Here is a 16,573-nt window from a genome sequence, read left to right on the forward strand (position 1 = left end):
CTATTGTGCAGAATATTCAGTGAGTACCACAGAATGGTTCTACATAGAGACAGCATGTTTAATCCTACTGGAATAGCAGCTTTTCCATTAGAAAAACTAAATCCAAACACAAATATGATCTAAACACCAGCCCAGTGATTGGTCCCTTTTCTGCAAAAACTCCACCATTTGAGGACTAGGAAGTAACACTGGAGTGTTTTCCTGTTCAAAAGTTGTGTTTGACTTGTCAGACTCCATCTCCCCTGCTGGCAGCCAAAACATCTCCCAGGATGGTTCTGCTCACCACTGTCCTGCCTGGTGCTCTCAGGTACAGCTGTGCTTTTGCTGCTTCCCTCTCCCAGCTTGTACCGGAGTCTCCAGGCAGTGATGATCAGACTGCTTGAAGCAAAGAATTTTGGATTAATCATAAAGCTACCTTAAAAGTTGCATTTTTGTGCTCATTAGAAACTGTCCTCATTTAACCAAGTTATTTGTTTCTATGAAAGAAAACCAGGGTGCAATCTCCTCACTAAAATACACCAAAGCTCCAGAGAACAGGAGCACAGGGTGATCACCGCCAGGGATGTGGTGCTGCATTACTTGTACTAAAGCTGATTCATTTTTTCATTTTTTTTTCCTGTACAGTTGAAGAGTAAGACTGAAACTATTCATTCAGCCCTTTATGCACTAAATTACCAATAATAGTCAAGATGAGTTTGTTAACTGCTAAAATCCTCTGATGTAAAACTCTGAAGTTTTCCACTACACAGAGAAGGAAACTCCTGAACTTACTTTGTACCATGCAAACAGCAGGGTCCACAAAGGGATATGAGTTGGGAAATCACAATCTGCATCCAAGTGCAGGGCTTTGCTCTGCAGCTGCACTGCACACTGCAGTGGCAGCAGGCCAACAGTACAGGCAATTACCCACAAACCTTTAGTGTTCGCGGCGAACACCGAGTTTGCATACACATCGTTGAGGCTTTCTTGGAGGGGTTTTTGGAACTCTTCTTAGAAAAGCTGATCTTTCCTTCTCAAGGCACTTGTGACTGTTCTGTGGTAACACCAAACCCCTCACCTTTTTTGGGTGCTCAGGCTCCTGACGAGTAGTGTAAAATCTAAGTGGCTTCTCTTCCACCTGGAATTGTTGGTGTGTTCCCCGAGTGTGGGGCCTGCTCAGGCAGCTGGAATGCTCCTCGTGGCCCCTGTTTGCCTTCTGCTGCACTGGTTTTGGGGAAGGCCTGGGCAAGGGAGCCTGTTGAGGTAAGACAGTAACTGTGTGCTGAAAGGAATCCAGTACGTTCAACTTATTCCAGATCCTGATCTGGCACTTGGAGGCGCCAGGTTTGGGGCAGATCAGGCCCTCCTGGCACTTATCCCCTGGGCCCTCAAGTTCCTGTTTGGAATACTGGAAACCAGCAAGCATCTGCCAGCTCCTGGAGTTTGTGACAGAGCCCTTGGCTCTTTTCCAGCCCTATTTTTCCTTGCCCTCCCCAAAAGCTGGACATGGAGCTAATGAACAGGGAGATCTGGTGCTACTGCAGGGCCCAAATCCTCACCTGCTGCAGCTCTGCCTTGGGAGGCCTCCTGTTCAGTTTACTTGGCTTTTCTTCTCCCAGGAGCTGTGTGCCTGACCCTCCCACACACACTTTGTTTTGACAGGCAGGTTCTTCACCTTCCAGCTTTTTTCCCTTCTTCTGAGCTGGTTTTGCTGGAGGCTTTGGGAGGCGAACCTGGGATGAACAACAGTGAGCATTTTGTACAGTGAAAAAAGCCCAGAATTCACACAGAAAAATAATGATCTTCACTGTACATACACACCTTAAACAACAGCATCATTTTCCAAAGAGGACTTAAAGCAAAACTTTTAAGATTTCACTTAAAAGTTCCAACAGGACTAGAAGTGAAAATAAGTGGTTTTACACCTAAAAATTACCATATTTCATCCTAACGAGATTACAGCTCGGTATTGATGCAATTATTTTTAGTCTGATTTCTACAAGATCAAGTAAGCAGGGAGCTGGCCTCACCCCACTTTCCCTTTGCCACAACATCAGCACTTCCACTGTAGGGGGAAAAGCTGAAAATATTTATTCAGGGCCAAAAACTGTGGTAAATAAATTTCAGAATTAATGCAATTAATCTTTTATCACCTATCTCTGGTGTGCAATTGGAACCAAGAACCACCTCAAGATTAGATTATGATACTATACAGGGAGTAATATCCTAAAATCCTTGCTCTGTAGCAATCCACCTCATCAAGGAGCTGGTGCTACAGGATCCTCTGTTACAGGTGTCTGCTGCTCTTCAGAAGGGAATTAACCCCAGATCCCCTCATTTCCTGTGTACCAAACTGGTACAGGCGCAACCAGACAGATCAGCTGGAGTCAGATCCTGCTCACAAGCAACAAGTGAGCAAACAGTGGCTTGTATGCAGTGGCTCCCACTATTCCTAGGTTGTCTCTTCAATGGGAGAAGTGTTTGGTGAAGAAAAGAAGAGTGAGAAAGGGAACGCTGAGATGAAAAGTCAGGCCTAGGATCACTAGAGGCATTGCCACGAAGACAGGCAGTAGGAAGAGCCTACCTGTCATCCAGCACTGTCAGGGCTGCAGCACCAGGAGCACCAGGCCACTGAAACATTGCATTTTCTGAAAACAGCAATAAATTTCGAGAGAGTTCAGTTAGCTGCCCTCTCTACTTGTATTTAAGTACTCCTTACATCCTTTGAATAACCCTAACATTGCCTTTCTGCAGCTGTTTTGCAGCGAGTGTTTAGAGGAAACTGGCTCATGTCAGCAGCAGAACTGGCTGAAGGAACAGGCTGCAGTAATACACAGGTGATCCTGGTGCTCTCACTGTTCCAAGAAGTGAGACACTCGGCATTACAGACTTCGCTGAAAAAGTGCTGACAGGTGCCAAGATTTAGTAACACACAGGCATTCCCTCTGATCCTGTTCCTGGCCATCAAACCCAATCCCACTGAGTCCTGCGGCACAGGAATGGTGATAACTGACACTCCTCAGCCAGGGATTTTCCAGGGGGGTGTGAGTTGCAAATAGCCAATGCTGCAGCAGTTCCTGCAGCCTGCAAGGTTGGGATCATCTTTTATGCCACAGACTGTCGAGTCTTAGGCCAGGCTTAAGAAGGAAACAGAATTACTATTTAGTGTCTGACTCTGAGAAATCAAAGATTCCTGTGAAACAGAGATCCAGCAAGATCAGCTGGAGATCAGTTAACAGCTACCTGATGCTCTGAGTCAGTTCACAAAACAGTGCAAACTTAAAAAAACTTCTCAAATAAGTGAGGACACAGTAGTCACCATCACAGCCACAGAAGTCCTGTCACCGAAATAGCTTTTGGTTTTGTTAAAATTAGAAAAAAAAAGGGGTAAAACCAGAAAAGTCAATAAAGTGCTAAACTAAGTATCTGTAATTACCAAGATCAAAACCCAGTGCCTTTTCATTAAATGTGAACTTTTGTTCTGCCTTCCACAATACGTAAATAGTGCTGACAATTGGTTTGTGAGGCACTTGCTACAATAAAATCTAATTGTATCATGAGAGAAAGGTGACAATCAGGAGATCATGAAAAAATTACATATTCTCACTGGTGGTTAATTAGCCATGCAAAACCCCCTCAAACAGATATTCTCTTCTATTAGGAATGATTACTGTGCAGGCCTACAGATGTCAATACCACAGTCATTCAAATACTTCTTTCCCTACTAATTGAAGGTTGTAAAGCTCTGGTGCCAAGGTTTTGCTTCCAAAGAGCTAATTTATGACTAGAAGGATATTTTATGTCTTCAGTTGCAGCAGCTACAAAACTCAGCAAATCAGAACCATCTGTGCACTGATACTTGAATCACCATTCATCTCGCAGCCTATCAGTCACATTAGTTTGCATCCTGCATTCTTGGCTCACGTACACTTGTGATGGTCCAAAGTTCACCAGGAATATTAAAAATGGATGGGACCCTGACCCTGCCTTATTGCACACACCCCAGAGCACCGCACGGGGCTGGTGCACATGGGGACTTTCATAGGAACAACGGGACTGACATTTCTCAGGAAAACTGCTAATTACCTCCCTCTCTGCTTAGGGAAGCTGGGCTTTATTAACTCAGAGCACTGGAGGAAAATAGCACAGGAGAGCTGTCACTTGGAAAATCCTGTGCCAGTGCACACCAGCAGCACAGCTAAAGCCACAGGAACATCTCCTCCACACTGGGGCTGCGGGAGGATAAAGGCAAATGACAAAGAACAGCCTGAAAGCAAGAAAATGAATTAAATGCTGTCACTAATAAAGGTAACTTTGCTTTTAATCTGGGACGAAGGAAAAACCTGGCATTCAGGCTTGTCTTCAAGATGTTAGTGAACAAAGTCCTTGACTTCCCCATTATCCTGAAAGTAAATCATTCTCCACAGACCTACTGCTTTGAAGTGAGAGCCTGTAGGTCAAAAGGACTCATGGCAGTTCTTCCTCCTTGAGGGTTGACATTCCACTTTTTAGCAAAGCCAGGGGAAACAGGAATTAACAAACATGGTGTATTTAAGGCAGAAGAACTGCTGTGTCAGTCTCATCTTGAGAGCTTTAACTATTTCCTCCTCTACAAAAGGAAAGGCAACAGGCAGGAGCTATTAGAAATAATCCCAGAGCTGTCCCACTCACTTTGGACACCTTAGCAGCGCAGTGATTCCGTGTGCACGCTGCTCCTGCGGAAAATTCCAGCGGGCCGTCGTAGCGCATCCCACTTGACTCCAGGCCATCCAGCAGGATTTTCTTCAGCACTTGATACTTCGGCTTCTCATCATAAGCTAAGCCAGAAACAGAGGCCAGAAACTTGGCTATTTCACCTGTAGAGCAGATTTGACTGTGAATTTCACTGAATGTAACCCCAGAAGTTCAGAAAGGATTTCATTCCAACACGGATGCCAATCCTCCGCTGCCAAACGAGACAACACAATTTCAGCTGAAGACACACTCAAAACACAGAACTGACAATGTCTTGTCTTTTTGGGAGGAGAAAAGGAAAAGACCGACTTGGATAAACAAGCCAGACCTTAAGTGCTCCATCTCGTTATGCTCATGCCCTAATTCCCACAGCACTGACAGCTATCCAAGGATAAAAATTAAAATATTTTATTGACAAGTATTGATAGTTCTGTGTAAAAGAGAAAAGTCTTTGATAGATTACAATATCCCTTTAAATATTAATTACTCTGAACAGTATTATTTTAATCTGCATAAATACTATACTGGGAATGCTTTGGAAAAACACTTTTTTTTTTTTTTTAACTTCAAATGCTACTATTGTTTTTCTGATTGCATCCCAAAACAGTCCAACAGCAGCAACATTTTTCCATCAAGCGGTTCAAAAAACAGGGAAACCACTCAATGGGCAGGAATAATGCTAGTAGGAAAAACATATGGGGGGTTCAAACTTTTCTTTCAGTTGAAGACCCAAGTGTATCCTAAAACTGGAGTGCTACACCAGATATTAGCATCTGGTCAAATCCCAGCAGGAAAGATTTATTAAATATGTATACACATCATGAATAAATTTTGCCTAATACACAATGCATTCCAATAATTCCAATACAAAAGCACTAGGAAAATAAGGGAATAAACCAAAAATAGATACTGACCTTTGGTGTTTTCCCTGGGTTACTTTTGTATTTCAGGGAAGGAAGAAACAAGACAAGACAAAGTGTCCCTCCATTTGCTTTTTTAAACTCTGAGCACCGAGCAATAAACCTTTGGTAGACAGTTGCTTACTATTTCCATACTAACAGCTACTTCTGTTTCCAAGATAGTCACTGCTTCCCAACACCTTGGATTACATATGGCCAAGATCCCTTCTGTCACTCCATGGGATACATCACAGACTGAGCAAGATTCTTTTTCTTTTTGAAGACTTTGTTAAATTTGTGTTACTTCCACTTCTCTTCTGCTCCCCCCACCCCGAGTCAGACATTGAACTGTGTTTAGGAACAGGCTGAAGAGCCATGGGGTACAAGTGCAAGTACACTTACTGCAGCTGCTTCCAGGAGAATCCCACCTCAGCACTGAATCTGGGAGCTCATCCATAAGTCTGAAACAACACCAGAGTGCAACAATTTAATGCAGCTTTGGAGCAGGTGATTCCTCATTTGGGATTTAGGAAGACAGCAAGTCTCAGTTCCAAAGGGAGTAGACCTCCAGGATAGCTAATGATTCACAGGACTGCTTTTGAACCCAGATCTCCCCTCACCAGCTCCATTTTTAACTCTTTGCATGCTGCTGGTTTCATCAAGACCAGGCTGATACCTAAAACTGCACTTTAAGTTTTTCTTCACAGCTATTTTAAGCTTTCTACAAGGAAAAACAAAAGCCCTTTAAGCAAAATGGTTTGTTCTGATTTCAGATTGATGATTCCCATTTCTAATTTGGAATTTAAGCAGCAGTTCTGCTTTGCCTTCCCATCATTTAGCATGAAGTCCTCTCTGCCATGGAGCACAGGGCTGTCAAAATTACACCAGGCATGGCAGGGCCACAAGGGAACAGGGAGGTCACATCACCTAGAGTCCCACACGCTTCATTAGCAGCAGGGCCACAGGTGTAATTCCTGTCCATCCAGAAACAGGAACAGCAAAGAAGCTCAGGATCAATTCCTAAAAACAGGAAAAACACCAGCCCTCATCTTGGGCAGTCCAGCACCCACAGGAATCTGAAAATTAAGACAGTTAAGAGGAACAACCTGGACAAGATACCTAATTCCAGGAAAGTAATTTATTAGAGTAAGAGGATATTTCTGATGAGTGGAATCTGTGTAATTTTCTGTGCATTACCTTGAAGCCTCTGTTTGCTCAGCATCCTGGAAACACGAGCCATCCAAGGGTTAATGGCAAGGGAGGAATCAGCGGAGCAGCTTGATTGATTAAATTGATTTCCCATTGAATTGTGTAAGTGTTACCTTGCAGGGGGCTGTGTAATGATCAGAACTTCTAAAGGAGAAATATTAAATGTAGCAGAGGGTGTCAATATTTCCAGCTGCACTCGGCCCCGTGCACAGGCTGCAGCCATCCTTCCCGGTGCCGGGAGCCGCTGCCCCACGGAACCTGAGCATTGATTTCCAGGGATCAGCCAGCCCCAGTGGGTACCTCTGGTGTGACTTGCCCTACTAAAAAGTTTGCTGCCTCCTGCACTTGTGAGGTTACTCCTGGGTAACTCCTCTGCTGTGCAGCCTGCTACAAGTACCACGTGCAATTAAATCCCCCAGTCTCAGCTGTGAGGGCAGAGGAAGCAAACACTGATCCACTGTTGCTTTAGTGAGCTCCAAGTAAGTCATGCTGAGAAAAAGGAAAGATTTTCACCAAGCTCCTTAGTGTTTTGGTATTTAATTGTTTGTAATGGCAGTAGGCTTATGTAACATTAAAAACCTACAGAAAAACATCTGAAAAACAGTATCGTATAGAAAGTTAAATAAATTGAGTGCACATGTGGAAAAACCTCCACGAGATGTTTGTACTACGGTCGCTACAAAGCGCCCGTGCAGTTTAACGGAACCACACAACAACCTTCTGTATGTACACTAAGGCCTGTGCTAATTTACAAATGTTTTCTTTGAAAAAAAAGAGTATTGGAAAAATACACAGCAGACAAAATGCCTGTGTACTGTGCACTGGAATTCCTCCTCTCCACAGCAGCACAGACATGAACATGCAAAGGAGGGTAGACGTGCACATAAAGTTCCCATTTTAACTGCTTCCAACATCTCTCTTAATTAAGGAAAATTGTTTTAGCTTTCTCCTAAGGTGCTGTTCTATAGCATGGAAAGCTCTGTTTCCCAGAGCTGGGAAATGGTGAGGATGCTGCAGGGTTCCAGGCTGGTGTGTCCATGTGGGGGGGGGGGGGTTTGTCCTTACTTTGTTTTCGCAGTCTGGACAGCTACAGGGTCCTTGAGGTTCTGCTCCCAGGGCAGCTTCCCACACAACCACTGCAGCATGCAGTAGCCAAGGATCTCAAGGTCACCTCGTCTGGATGGGGCTAAAATGTGGGAAAGGGGGAGGGGGAAAGAAAAAAAAATACAATTAAGAATAGGAACCTCTTCTTAGGAAATAGAAAAGACTTTGATTGAACTGGTGCTGATGAAATATGAAGAAGCCAAATGGGCAAAGTGTTTTGTTTGTTCAGCTGTATTAGACCTGAACCGCCCCGGCATTTGGCCACAGGCCACAGACAGGCAGTGACTTGTTCCTGCTCAAGTGAGGGTCAGCTTCCTCACCTCCTCCAACTCCATCCTTCCTCAGTCTGGCCTGTCACATGGACTTGATCCCCATGGCCTCTGACATGATCCAGACAGCCCATAACTGAGTACCAACACTTTCTCAAAGAGCCAAGCAGTAAAACAAAGAAATAAATGTCTGCTGCTAAATTGCTAACACATGTTCCAGGAAGTCCATGGGGTCCACATTGGTCATGCAGGGACTCTGTGAGAGCAGACTAAACACTGATGGCCTTTCCTGTTCTCCCGCAGAGCCGTTTGAACTCGGATGCTGGGACAAAACTGCCATCTAGTGTGCACTGCCTCACCAGAGCCTGCTCCCGGCTCCAGCCGTTTCTGTGGAGCTGTGCACAACCCAAAATACACTCGCTCTTTAGCAAAGTCCCGGGTAAACTGCCCACTGCAAAAAGGAAGTTATTTCAGGAACAACTTACTCTTGCTCTGCACACTGCAGGCAGAACACAAATACAGGAGACAAAATTAAATCAAAAATTAACCCCATCCCCGAGCATCATCTACACAGAGAAACTGAAGTTAACCTATAGATTGGCTTTTCCTAGAGAAAGAGGGAGGGGAAAAGTGCAATACCAACAGGATTGCTATTGCTTGCTGCTACCCAGAGGAAACCACACTTGCTAAAACTGAATAAGCAGGAGCACTGCAGGATTTCTTTGACTTCCAGCCTACAAGTTTGCACGTCAAAACCACATGGAATCTGCAAAACCAGAAACTGTTTGTTGTGATTAAAGACAGACAGACGTAGAAGTTAAATTTATGCTTTTCCAAAATTAATTTTTGCTTTCCAGGAAGGAAAGAAGAGTTCAGACTTGCTTGGCACTTTTTATCCAGCATAAAGACCAGTAGCTGAGCACTGTGCTGTTAATCCCGCTGTAAACAGATATCCTATTTTATGGGCCCTCATTAAATAAATTCCAGAAAGTCACTCAGCAAACTTATCTTTTAATTTAAGAAGTCATCTGCTAAAAGCCACGGTGCCAACACATCATAACTGTTGCTTGTTCCTGTACACACATTACTGTAAAAGCAGCCGATTAGTTTTTATACATTCCCTATCTTAACTGCTCTTAGGCTCGGGATTATTAAAGGCCCCTGGATCCAACACCGCTGCGCTGTCCCTCGGGCGTCGTTTATTTTCCGCCCTGGATTCAGCAACGTCCTAATGCAAGACTTGGCTCCCATATTAAAATAAAAACACAATCTCCACCACTTGCTGTTCTGTAGTGATTTCTCTGGCCATAAATCTCCCGGTAACTGTGGAACAATTCCATTCACACACATGTGTTCACAACTCCTTTTTCCATTATGGCAATTCCAGATTAGATCCATGTAAACCAGCGTTTTTGACTGCAGATCCTCCAATTTTCACAACACCTTCCTGGCACCTGTTTGTGTGAGAGAGGCTACAGAAAGTGGCCTTTTGAGGAAAATTGTCAGAATTCCAATGGACAGCTTTTTTCCGGGGGGGATTCATTGATGTGCATCTATAAGTAACAGCAAACCAATCAGATTTCAGAAGTTACCCCAAGATAAGTCATTTTCTGACAAAACAGACCCAGAGATCAAAGGTTTTTCACAGTTTGGCCATGACTAATGACCTTCCCTCTCACCTGCAGCTCTTGCAGCCACTTCCTGACTAATCCTGGGACAAAGCCATGACAAACCAGGAGCCTTGGCTGACACCTGCCCAAAGCCACAGCGGGCACAGGGACAAAAAGGTACATGGAGCTAAAGCACCCCTGCCCAGCAGTAACAGGAAATGTTTCACAGGACACAGTAACTCCCCTATCCCTTCATCTCCCAGGTCACCACAAGTGCTGCTAAATACAGACTTTTACCTGGGTTTCTGTAGAACCACACAAAAATCTCAGTGTTTGATCCTTTGGCTGTACTTGCTTATTTCTCTCTGCTCCATGTAAGCTAAATCCCTCAACTTTTTAAATCCTTTAGATTCTTGTTAAAAAGTATTTGATTAATCTTTAATGAGTTAGTATTGTCCATGGACAATGGAATTATTAGATTTTCATGCCAAATAGAGCACTAATAGAAACATTTCAATGATATGTTTACTTGCAAAAATAAATCTGCTCACACAATTGAAGATTACAGGAATTCTTGATAAACATCAACGGCGAGAAATCAATCTGCTTTCACTTTAAATACGACAGCCGGGTGAAAATAAAACAATTCTGCTTGATAACTTGTCACAGTTACAAGAGTGCACACTCCAACCAGTACTTATTTAAATCAAATCCTTACTTCTCTCCTAAAAATCTTTCTGGTTCTTATTTTTCTTTTTTAATAGATGTTTGATTTCTGCTTTTCAACTCACAGGATTTTTTTACTATTATTTTAGTCTCATATGAAGTAGTATTTAATGGGAACACATTGGTGATGTTTTATTTCACAATATCTTTAATTTTTTTAATTTGGAGATTTAAGGCCTGAGTCTGTTCTCAGTCCTGCCAAGATAAATCAGGAACAACTCCACTGAAATTGATGAACTCACAAGCACGTCAATGAAATCAGAGTTTTAAATATACCACAAACATACTCAACATGCAGGCACAGGGTCCAATAACTCAGAATAACCGAAGCAATTCACCTGAGGAGAAAATAGGTGATGTATCTCCGTACACTGGATTTGGCAGCTATCTCAACTCTAATTTATATTCAGATTATTATTTCCAAATAGATCAGTGATATCACAACAGCCACAATATACTCTCAAAACTCCACTGCTCCCAAGAACTCCTCTGAAACTGAAGTAAAAATAGGAGTTTTCTCTATGGCCTCTGTTGAGCTGATTTTCTCCAGCCTTTTGTAAAGATCTAACAAGTGACAGATTAAATATTCTCTTATTTTTAATTAGCACTGTTACATGATAATTTCACTATTGGTGATTTTTTGGATTAGAAGCTTTTCACAAACAGGAGCATTTTGGTTGCTCATATTGCATGGACATGCAGTGGCACCTCCAACTCTTGCTGGCATTACAGAACACGAATTCCCAGTAACTCACAAATAGAACTCACACCACAGCAGTAATCCAAAAGCCCATAAAGGAAAGGAGGGTTAACATGACCATGGGGAAGTACAATTATGACAAAAATGTATCATCACAAAGTGATATAACTTAATTCAAGGCTGAGATGATTAAAAACCAGACAAATACAAGACTTGCCAACAATCAGTGCTTCTATTAGGGGTAGGAGAAGTGAAAAGACAAAAAAAGGAAAACCCAAACCGAAACAAGCAGATAATGAAGTATTGCTTTCCCCAGGTCCCCGTCAGTCTGAGGAGCTCCCTGCAGCAGGACAACGACCAACGGAATAGAGTGAGGCTCCAGGGAAAAGGTAAGAGAAGTACATTAAATTTATGATACAGTTTAGTGCTTGGAGGTCATTCCACAGAGTTATCCAGCCTCAGACAGGGCAAATTCCAGCCAGGAACCACCTCCTCTCATGCCCAGCCCTGCACCATCAGCTTGGCACATTGCTCAAGTACTCCCTGACAATAACCACCAACTCGGAATGCTGGAAAGAAAAATCCATGGCACCACCACAGCTGGAGTACAGCTCTTCCAGAGAACTCAGTCTGTGACATGGCAGAGAGGGACACTTCCTGTGCCAGCCACGGTCTCTCTCCAAACTGGGATCCTACAGATACACACTTGATGGGTTGAACAGCTCATGGGCATGGAACACACAGCAGAGCTGCCAGGAGGGAACAATCAGGACTGGTGGAATGGCATGTGCTGAAAGGAAGAGGGCTGGGGTCCTGATCTGGTGGGGACAAGTTTATGCAGTGGGAAGGTTGGAAGGTGCAAGGGAACTTCACCACGAGATGTGGGTGGGAGATAAAATGGTGGTGACAGGAGATGCTGGTACCTGGTGGGAAGCAAAAGGTTCCAAGCTTGCAGTAAGGAGAACATGTGGCAGGAGAGTGGGGACAGGAAGTTTTACTCTTCTTTCATATCTGTGTGGCAGAAAAAAAGAATCAAAAAGGTAAGGGCCTTATAATAAGTAGGGGTGGGCAAGCAGCTGAGATTCACTGCCTTTCTGAACGCCTGGTGTAGAGAACAACAGCCAAAATTAAACAGCCCATTCCCAGGCACAGTCCTCAGTTGTGACAAAGTTGTAAATGCTCCTCATCTTATTCTTGCTGCTTCTGGACATACCTGGCAGGACAGAATAAGCTTCCAGAGGTGGCTGTAGGAGCCTATCCAATCTTTTCCTTGCTAGTGACTCTTCTTTCACTTATAACCACTTCCTGCTCCCTCTTCTGCTGGGCACACATTTCTAATCCAACTCTCAGGAACTAAACCATCTTTTTATTTATGTCCCATTACAAAGTTCCACCCATTTTTTGCCACACTAGTTATATTTTCCTTTTATTATTTAGGATTTACAGTTTGTCCTGTACACAGTCTTTGGGAAACACATATCAAACTACAGCAGATCAATAATTCATTTGACCGACAAAAAAGAGAAAAAAAATCCTGCAGGCTCCCTCTGAATCCTAACTATGCATGGGCAGATGCCAAATCAACCTCTTGATCCAGAGGCACTCAGAGCTCTGTTCTCTGGAAGCAGGCTCCCAAAGAATGTGTTTCCAGGCATAGGTGTTTATATTCCTGCACATCCTTCCTCACAAAATGAACCCTGCACATATTTTACTCAACAGAACAGGAAAAATGGCCAAGCACTGAGCTGTGTTTTTAATACCACAGACCAGCTGTCAGAGCAGTGGGGAAAACCAGCACAAGGGCTGCGGGGCTTTCCCTGCCGTCAGCCCAAGGCTGGCGTTGCCCTGGACAAACCCAGTGTCCCAGCGTTCTGACAGAGCTCACGGAGCACACACGTGCACTAACCCCGTGTGAGGGGCACAGAGATGCCTGTCCAAAGTCCCCACTCCTGTGGAAAGCAGCATTTACTACTCCAGGTGTAGATATCAGTCCTGCACGGACTTCAGTGGGGCCTCCACTGATGCAAGAGATGGCAACACTGCTCGGAGTTACTGTGGAACGCTGGGAGAAGGGACAGGACTCATCTTGGAATCGATGGCAAACACAAATATATGCTGGAGGGAATTCAGCATAGACAGTTCATACTCTTATGCTCATCAATGATAGCAAATTAAAACTGGGCTAACGCACTCAGTGCACAGGACTGGAGTATTTAAAAGAACCTCAATATGTTAAGTGCAGTAAATCTCCAGAGAAATTAGGTATTGACTGCATGCCTCACTGAGGAGAAAATCTACAAAAATCCATAGGAGGCACTGATCCAAATATTACTTTTTAACACTAACTATGTAACAATTTTTTAAATGTACACTGAGTACAGATATAATTCTCTTTAATTATCAATCAACAAACCAAAATGCAGTACTGTTTATGCAGGCTGGTCTTTAAAAATGAACACAGTGAGCACACTCCAATGCAACACTAAAACCAATGACGCAGTTGTGCCCTGTGAAATTTGCATCAAAATAAAAAGGGTTTCAATTTCAAATACCCACATGCTGGTTGGGATGGGATCCTGCCACAAACCCAGGAATGCCAGTGGTACGGGTTGGATCCTGTGGCAGAGGCCAAGTTGGTTCCAGGTGAACTCCAAACACAGCTCATAGGAACAGCACATCCCACTCTGCCTTACCAGAGACTGTCAGAAGAACACGGACTTATCCCACCACCCAAAAGTGTTTCCCCATAGTGGCCACTGGTTGGTAGGAACCTTTCTGGATCTCAGTGGACTGCACAACTCTACACCTGGTGAGCTCCACAGAGAGCTTGGGGAATAAGCCAGCACGCAGCTGGGTTAAGCTCTGCATTCAACTACGGAAACTCTGGCGTTGACTTAAATTACTGGGAAGGGAATGCATTTGACTGGCTCTGTGCAAGGAGGGTATCAGCTCCAAGCATTGCCAAGAGGCACTTTTGAAAGCTACAAATTCCTAATTTGGTTAAAGCTTCAGCACGTCCCTCGAATCACTGCATGTATTCAGTAGCTGCTTCATGAGCAAGTCAAAATGTTCTCATCTGTCCAGCTCAGCATAGCCACTGATGCTGTTCAGGGGGCTGAGATATTTACGATGCTACACACATGCAGCAAATGCCCTCTGGAAAGGATCTCATTTATATAAAATAGCATTTAAAAATTAGAATTATATTCCTAGAGCATTGAAATAACAAAATACTCCACTCTAAAAAGCTGGAATGTGACACCAGAATAAAGATTGTCTCTGCACCTTCCATTTGCCAACATTAAGACTTTTCACAACACCCCACCTCACTTTATACATGAGACTGTGCTGAGACTCCACCACAAGTGGGGAATCCAGGAGACTGCTGAACACAGAAGCCTTTTGCCCCAGCTACTGGAAGTCTTTCAGCACCCTGAGACATCTCTGTGACTCAACCTCACACCAAGAGAGCAGGGAAACCCATCGCTGTGTTCTGCCAGCTGGACCCGTGCAGTCCAGCTGCACATGCAGATTTTCCCTGGGACCTTGAGAGCTCTGCTGGCAAGTGGGAAACTCAGGCAATTTGACCTTAATGGACTCAGGTTGTCTGTCATGGTTTAACCCCAGCCAGCAAATAAAGTACCACACAGCCACTCATCCCCTGCCCCTCCCTGGAGGGACAAGAAGGAGAATAAGGGAAAAAAATTAAAACCCATGGGTTGAGATAACAACAGTTTAATACTCTCAATAAAATTTTAAAAATACTAATAATGAAAAGGAAGGTAAAAGAAAGGAACAGAAGGAACAAACCCCCTGGCACTAAGTGATGCACAATAGAGCTGCTCAGCACCACCTGAGCAGTGATCGGCCCCTCCCAGCCAACCCCCCCAGTTTATCCACTGCCCCTGTTATCCTGGGATATGGAACATCCCTTTGGCCAGGTCAGCTGTGCTGGCCACGCTCCCCCACAGCTCCTTGTGCAGCTCCTCACTGCCAGAGCACGGGAAACTCAACAGTCCTTGACTCAAGGTAAGCACTGCTCAGCAACAACGAAAACATCCCTGTGTTATCAGTGTTATTCTCATCCTAAATCCAAACCACAGCACTGCACCAGCCACTGGCATGAAAATTAACTCTGTCCCAGCTGAAACCAGGACATCATCACACAATGTCAGAGCTGGCATTCCATGTGAAGAGTTTGGATGCTCTGCAACATACCAGATCCCACATCATGTTCTGTAGGCTCTTCTAGAAGAAGCACCAGAAAAATCTGTGGATTTTCTGTTTGCAGCTACTAAGCAAACACTTTTCAAGTGTAAAAGGGGGGGTAAGCTCCCTTAAACTATCTTTCTGAATATTTTGTTTTGTGGTGTCCTCTGCTTTTAACCAATTCTATCATGACTTTAGCTACTTGAGGAGGTTATCCAAGACACAGATTACAAAACTTACCTCACACTTCCTCTGCACACCTTTTGCCACCCAAGCCTGTAAAATTTCCCTGCACTTTCAAATAAAAGGAAATATCTGTCCTGTAATCACATACCCATCCACAAACACTACCAAACTGGCTGCTATAACTACCCAACTGCCAAATCCCAAATACTCCAGCTTCCACCCACCCTTCAAAGAGCATCCACATCAAATACTACTGCACAGCCACACCGCTCACACCACCAGGCAAAGCAGGCAGAGTCAGGTCTCCAGAAAACACTCGGCATGCTTGGGAGGGCCAGAAGCCTCCAAAACAGATGCTCGCCTCACCACAAAATATTTTCTAGCAGGTGAAGTGGTGCAGTTGTCTTAGCAGGAAATACTTGCTGGTCTTATTTCATTTTTCCTAATGACCAGAGTTAAACGACTGCAGGTTTTAACAGCTCCAGCAAATTATCAAGACCCTCTACATTACATGGTCAATGGTCCTTTTAATAGAAAAAGCAATAATATACAGTTGTTTGTGCCAACTAAAACTCGTTAGAAAGTATTAGTTTAAGGTAACAGTTCAGCAGCTATTAACAAGCACAAATTCCTGCAGTTATCACTCATGACACTGATCCTCACCAAGCTGGCAGCAGCAAACCATCCCTCCTGTTTGAGATGATCTTGGGGGTGAAGGAGGGGAAAGGGGAAGGAAAAGTTAACAAAAACACTCTTTTGTAGCAAGAGTCAAAGTTTTTCAATAATCGCCATTTTTTTCACTAGCATAACATTAGAATTGACTTTTTGTCTTGCTGACATAGCAACTAAGAAAGTTGTGTTGCATTGACCATATTGATTGTGAACAATGCAGCCATCAGTGGGACTTTACACCATATATTTTCAATATTGACCTCCCAGTCCCTTTTC

General features: G+C 43.8%; 1 protein-coding gene across 4 annotated transcripts in view; it reads right to left on the reverse strand.

The window, feature by feature from the left end:
• VRK2 (VRK serine/threonine kinase 2) overlaps nt 1-16,573 on the reverse strand; it is a 37,430-nt gene that overhangs the window by 1,260 nt on the left and 19,597 nt on the right. For 2 of the 4 annotated variants that reach the window (XM_042049261.1, XM_042049262.1), the window contains exons 9-13: nt 7,887-8,007; nt 6,015-6,073; nt 4,651-4,835; nt 1,539-1,712; nt 1,058-1,234 (exon numbers count right to left, since the gene is read on the reverse strand). In XM_042049261.1, the coding sequence (XP_041905195.1) occupies nt 1,058-1,234; nt 1,539-1,712; nt 4,651-4,835; nt 6,015-6,073; nt 7,887-8,007 (716 nt within the window). Of the gene's footprint in view, nt 1-283; nt 379-1,057; nt 1,235-1,538; nt 1,713-4,650; nt 4,836-6,014; nt 6,074-7,886; nt 8,008-16,573 lie in introns of all 4 variants that reach the window. The other 2 variants (XM_042049264.1, XM_042049263.1) reach the window with 2 other exon arrangements.

Source organism: Corvus kubaryi, unplaced genomic scaffold (assembly GCF_017639235.1).
Source record: "Corvus kubaryi isolate FWS band 111438036 unplaced genomic scaffold, C.kubaryi_AGA036_p1.0 70, whole genome shotgun sequence".
In the NCBI taxonomy this organism is placed as follows: Eukaryota; Metazoa; Chordata; class Aves; order Passeriformes; family Corvidae; genus Corvus; species Corvus kubaryi.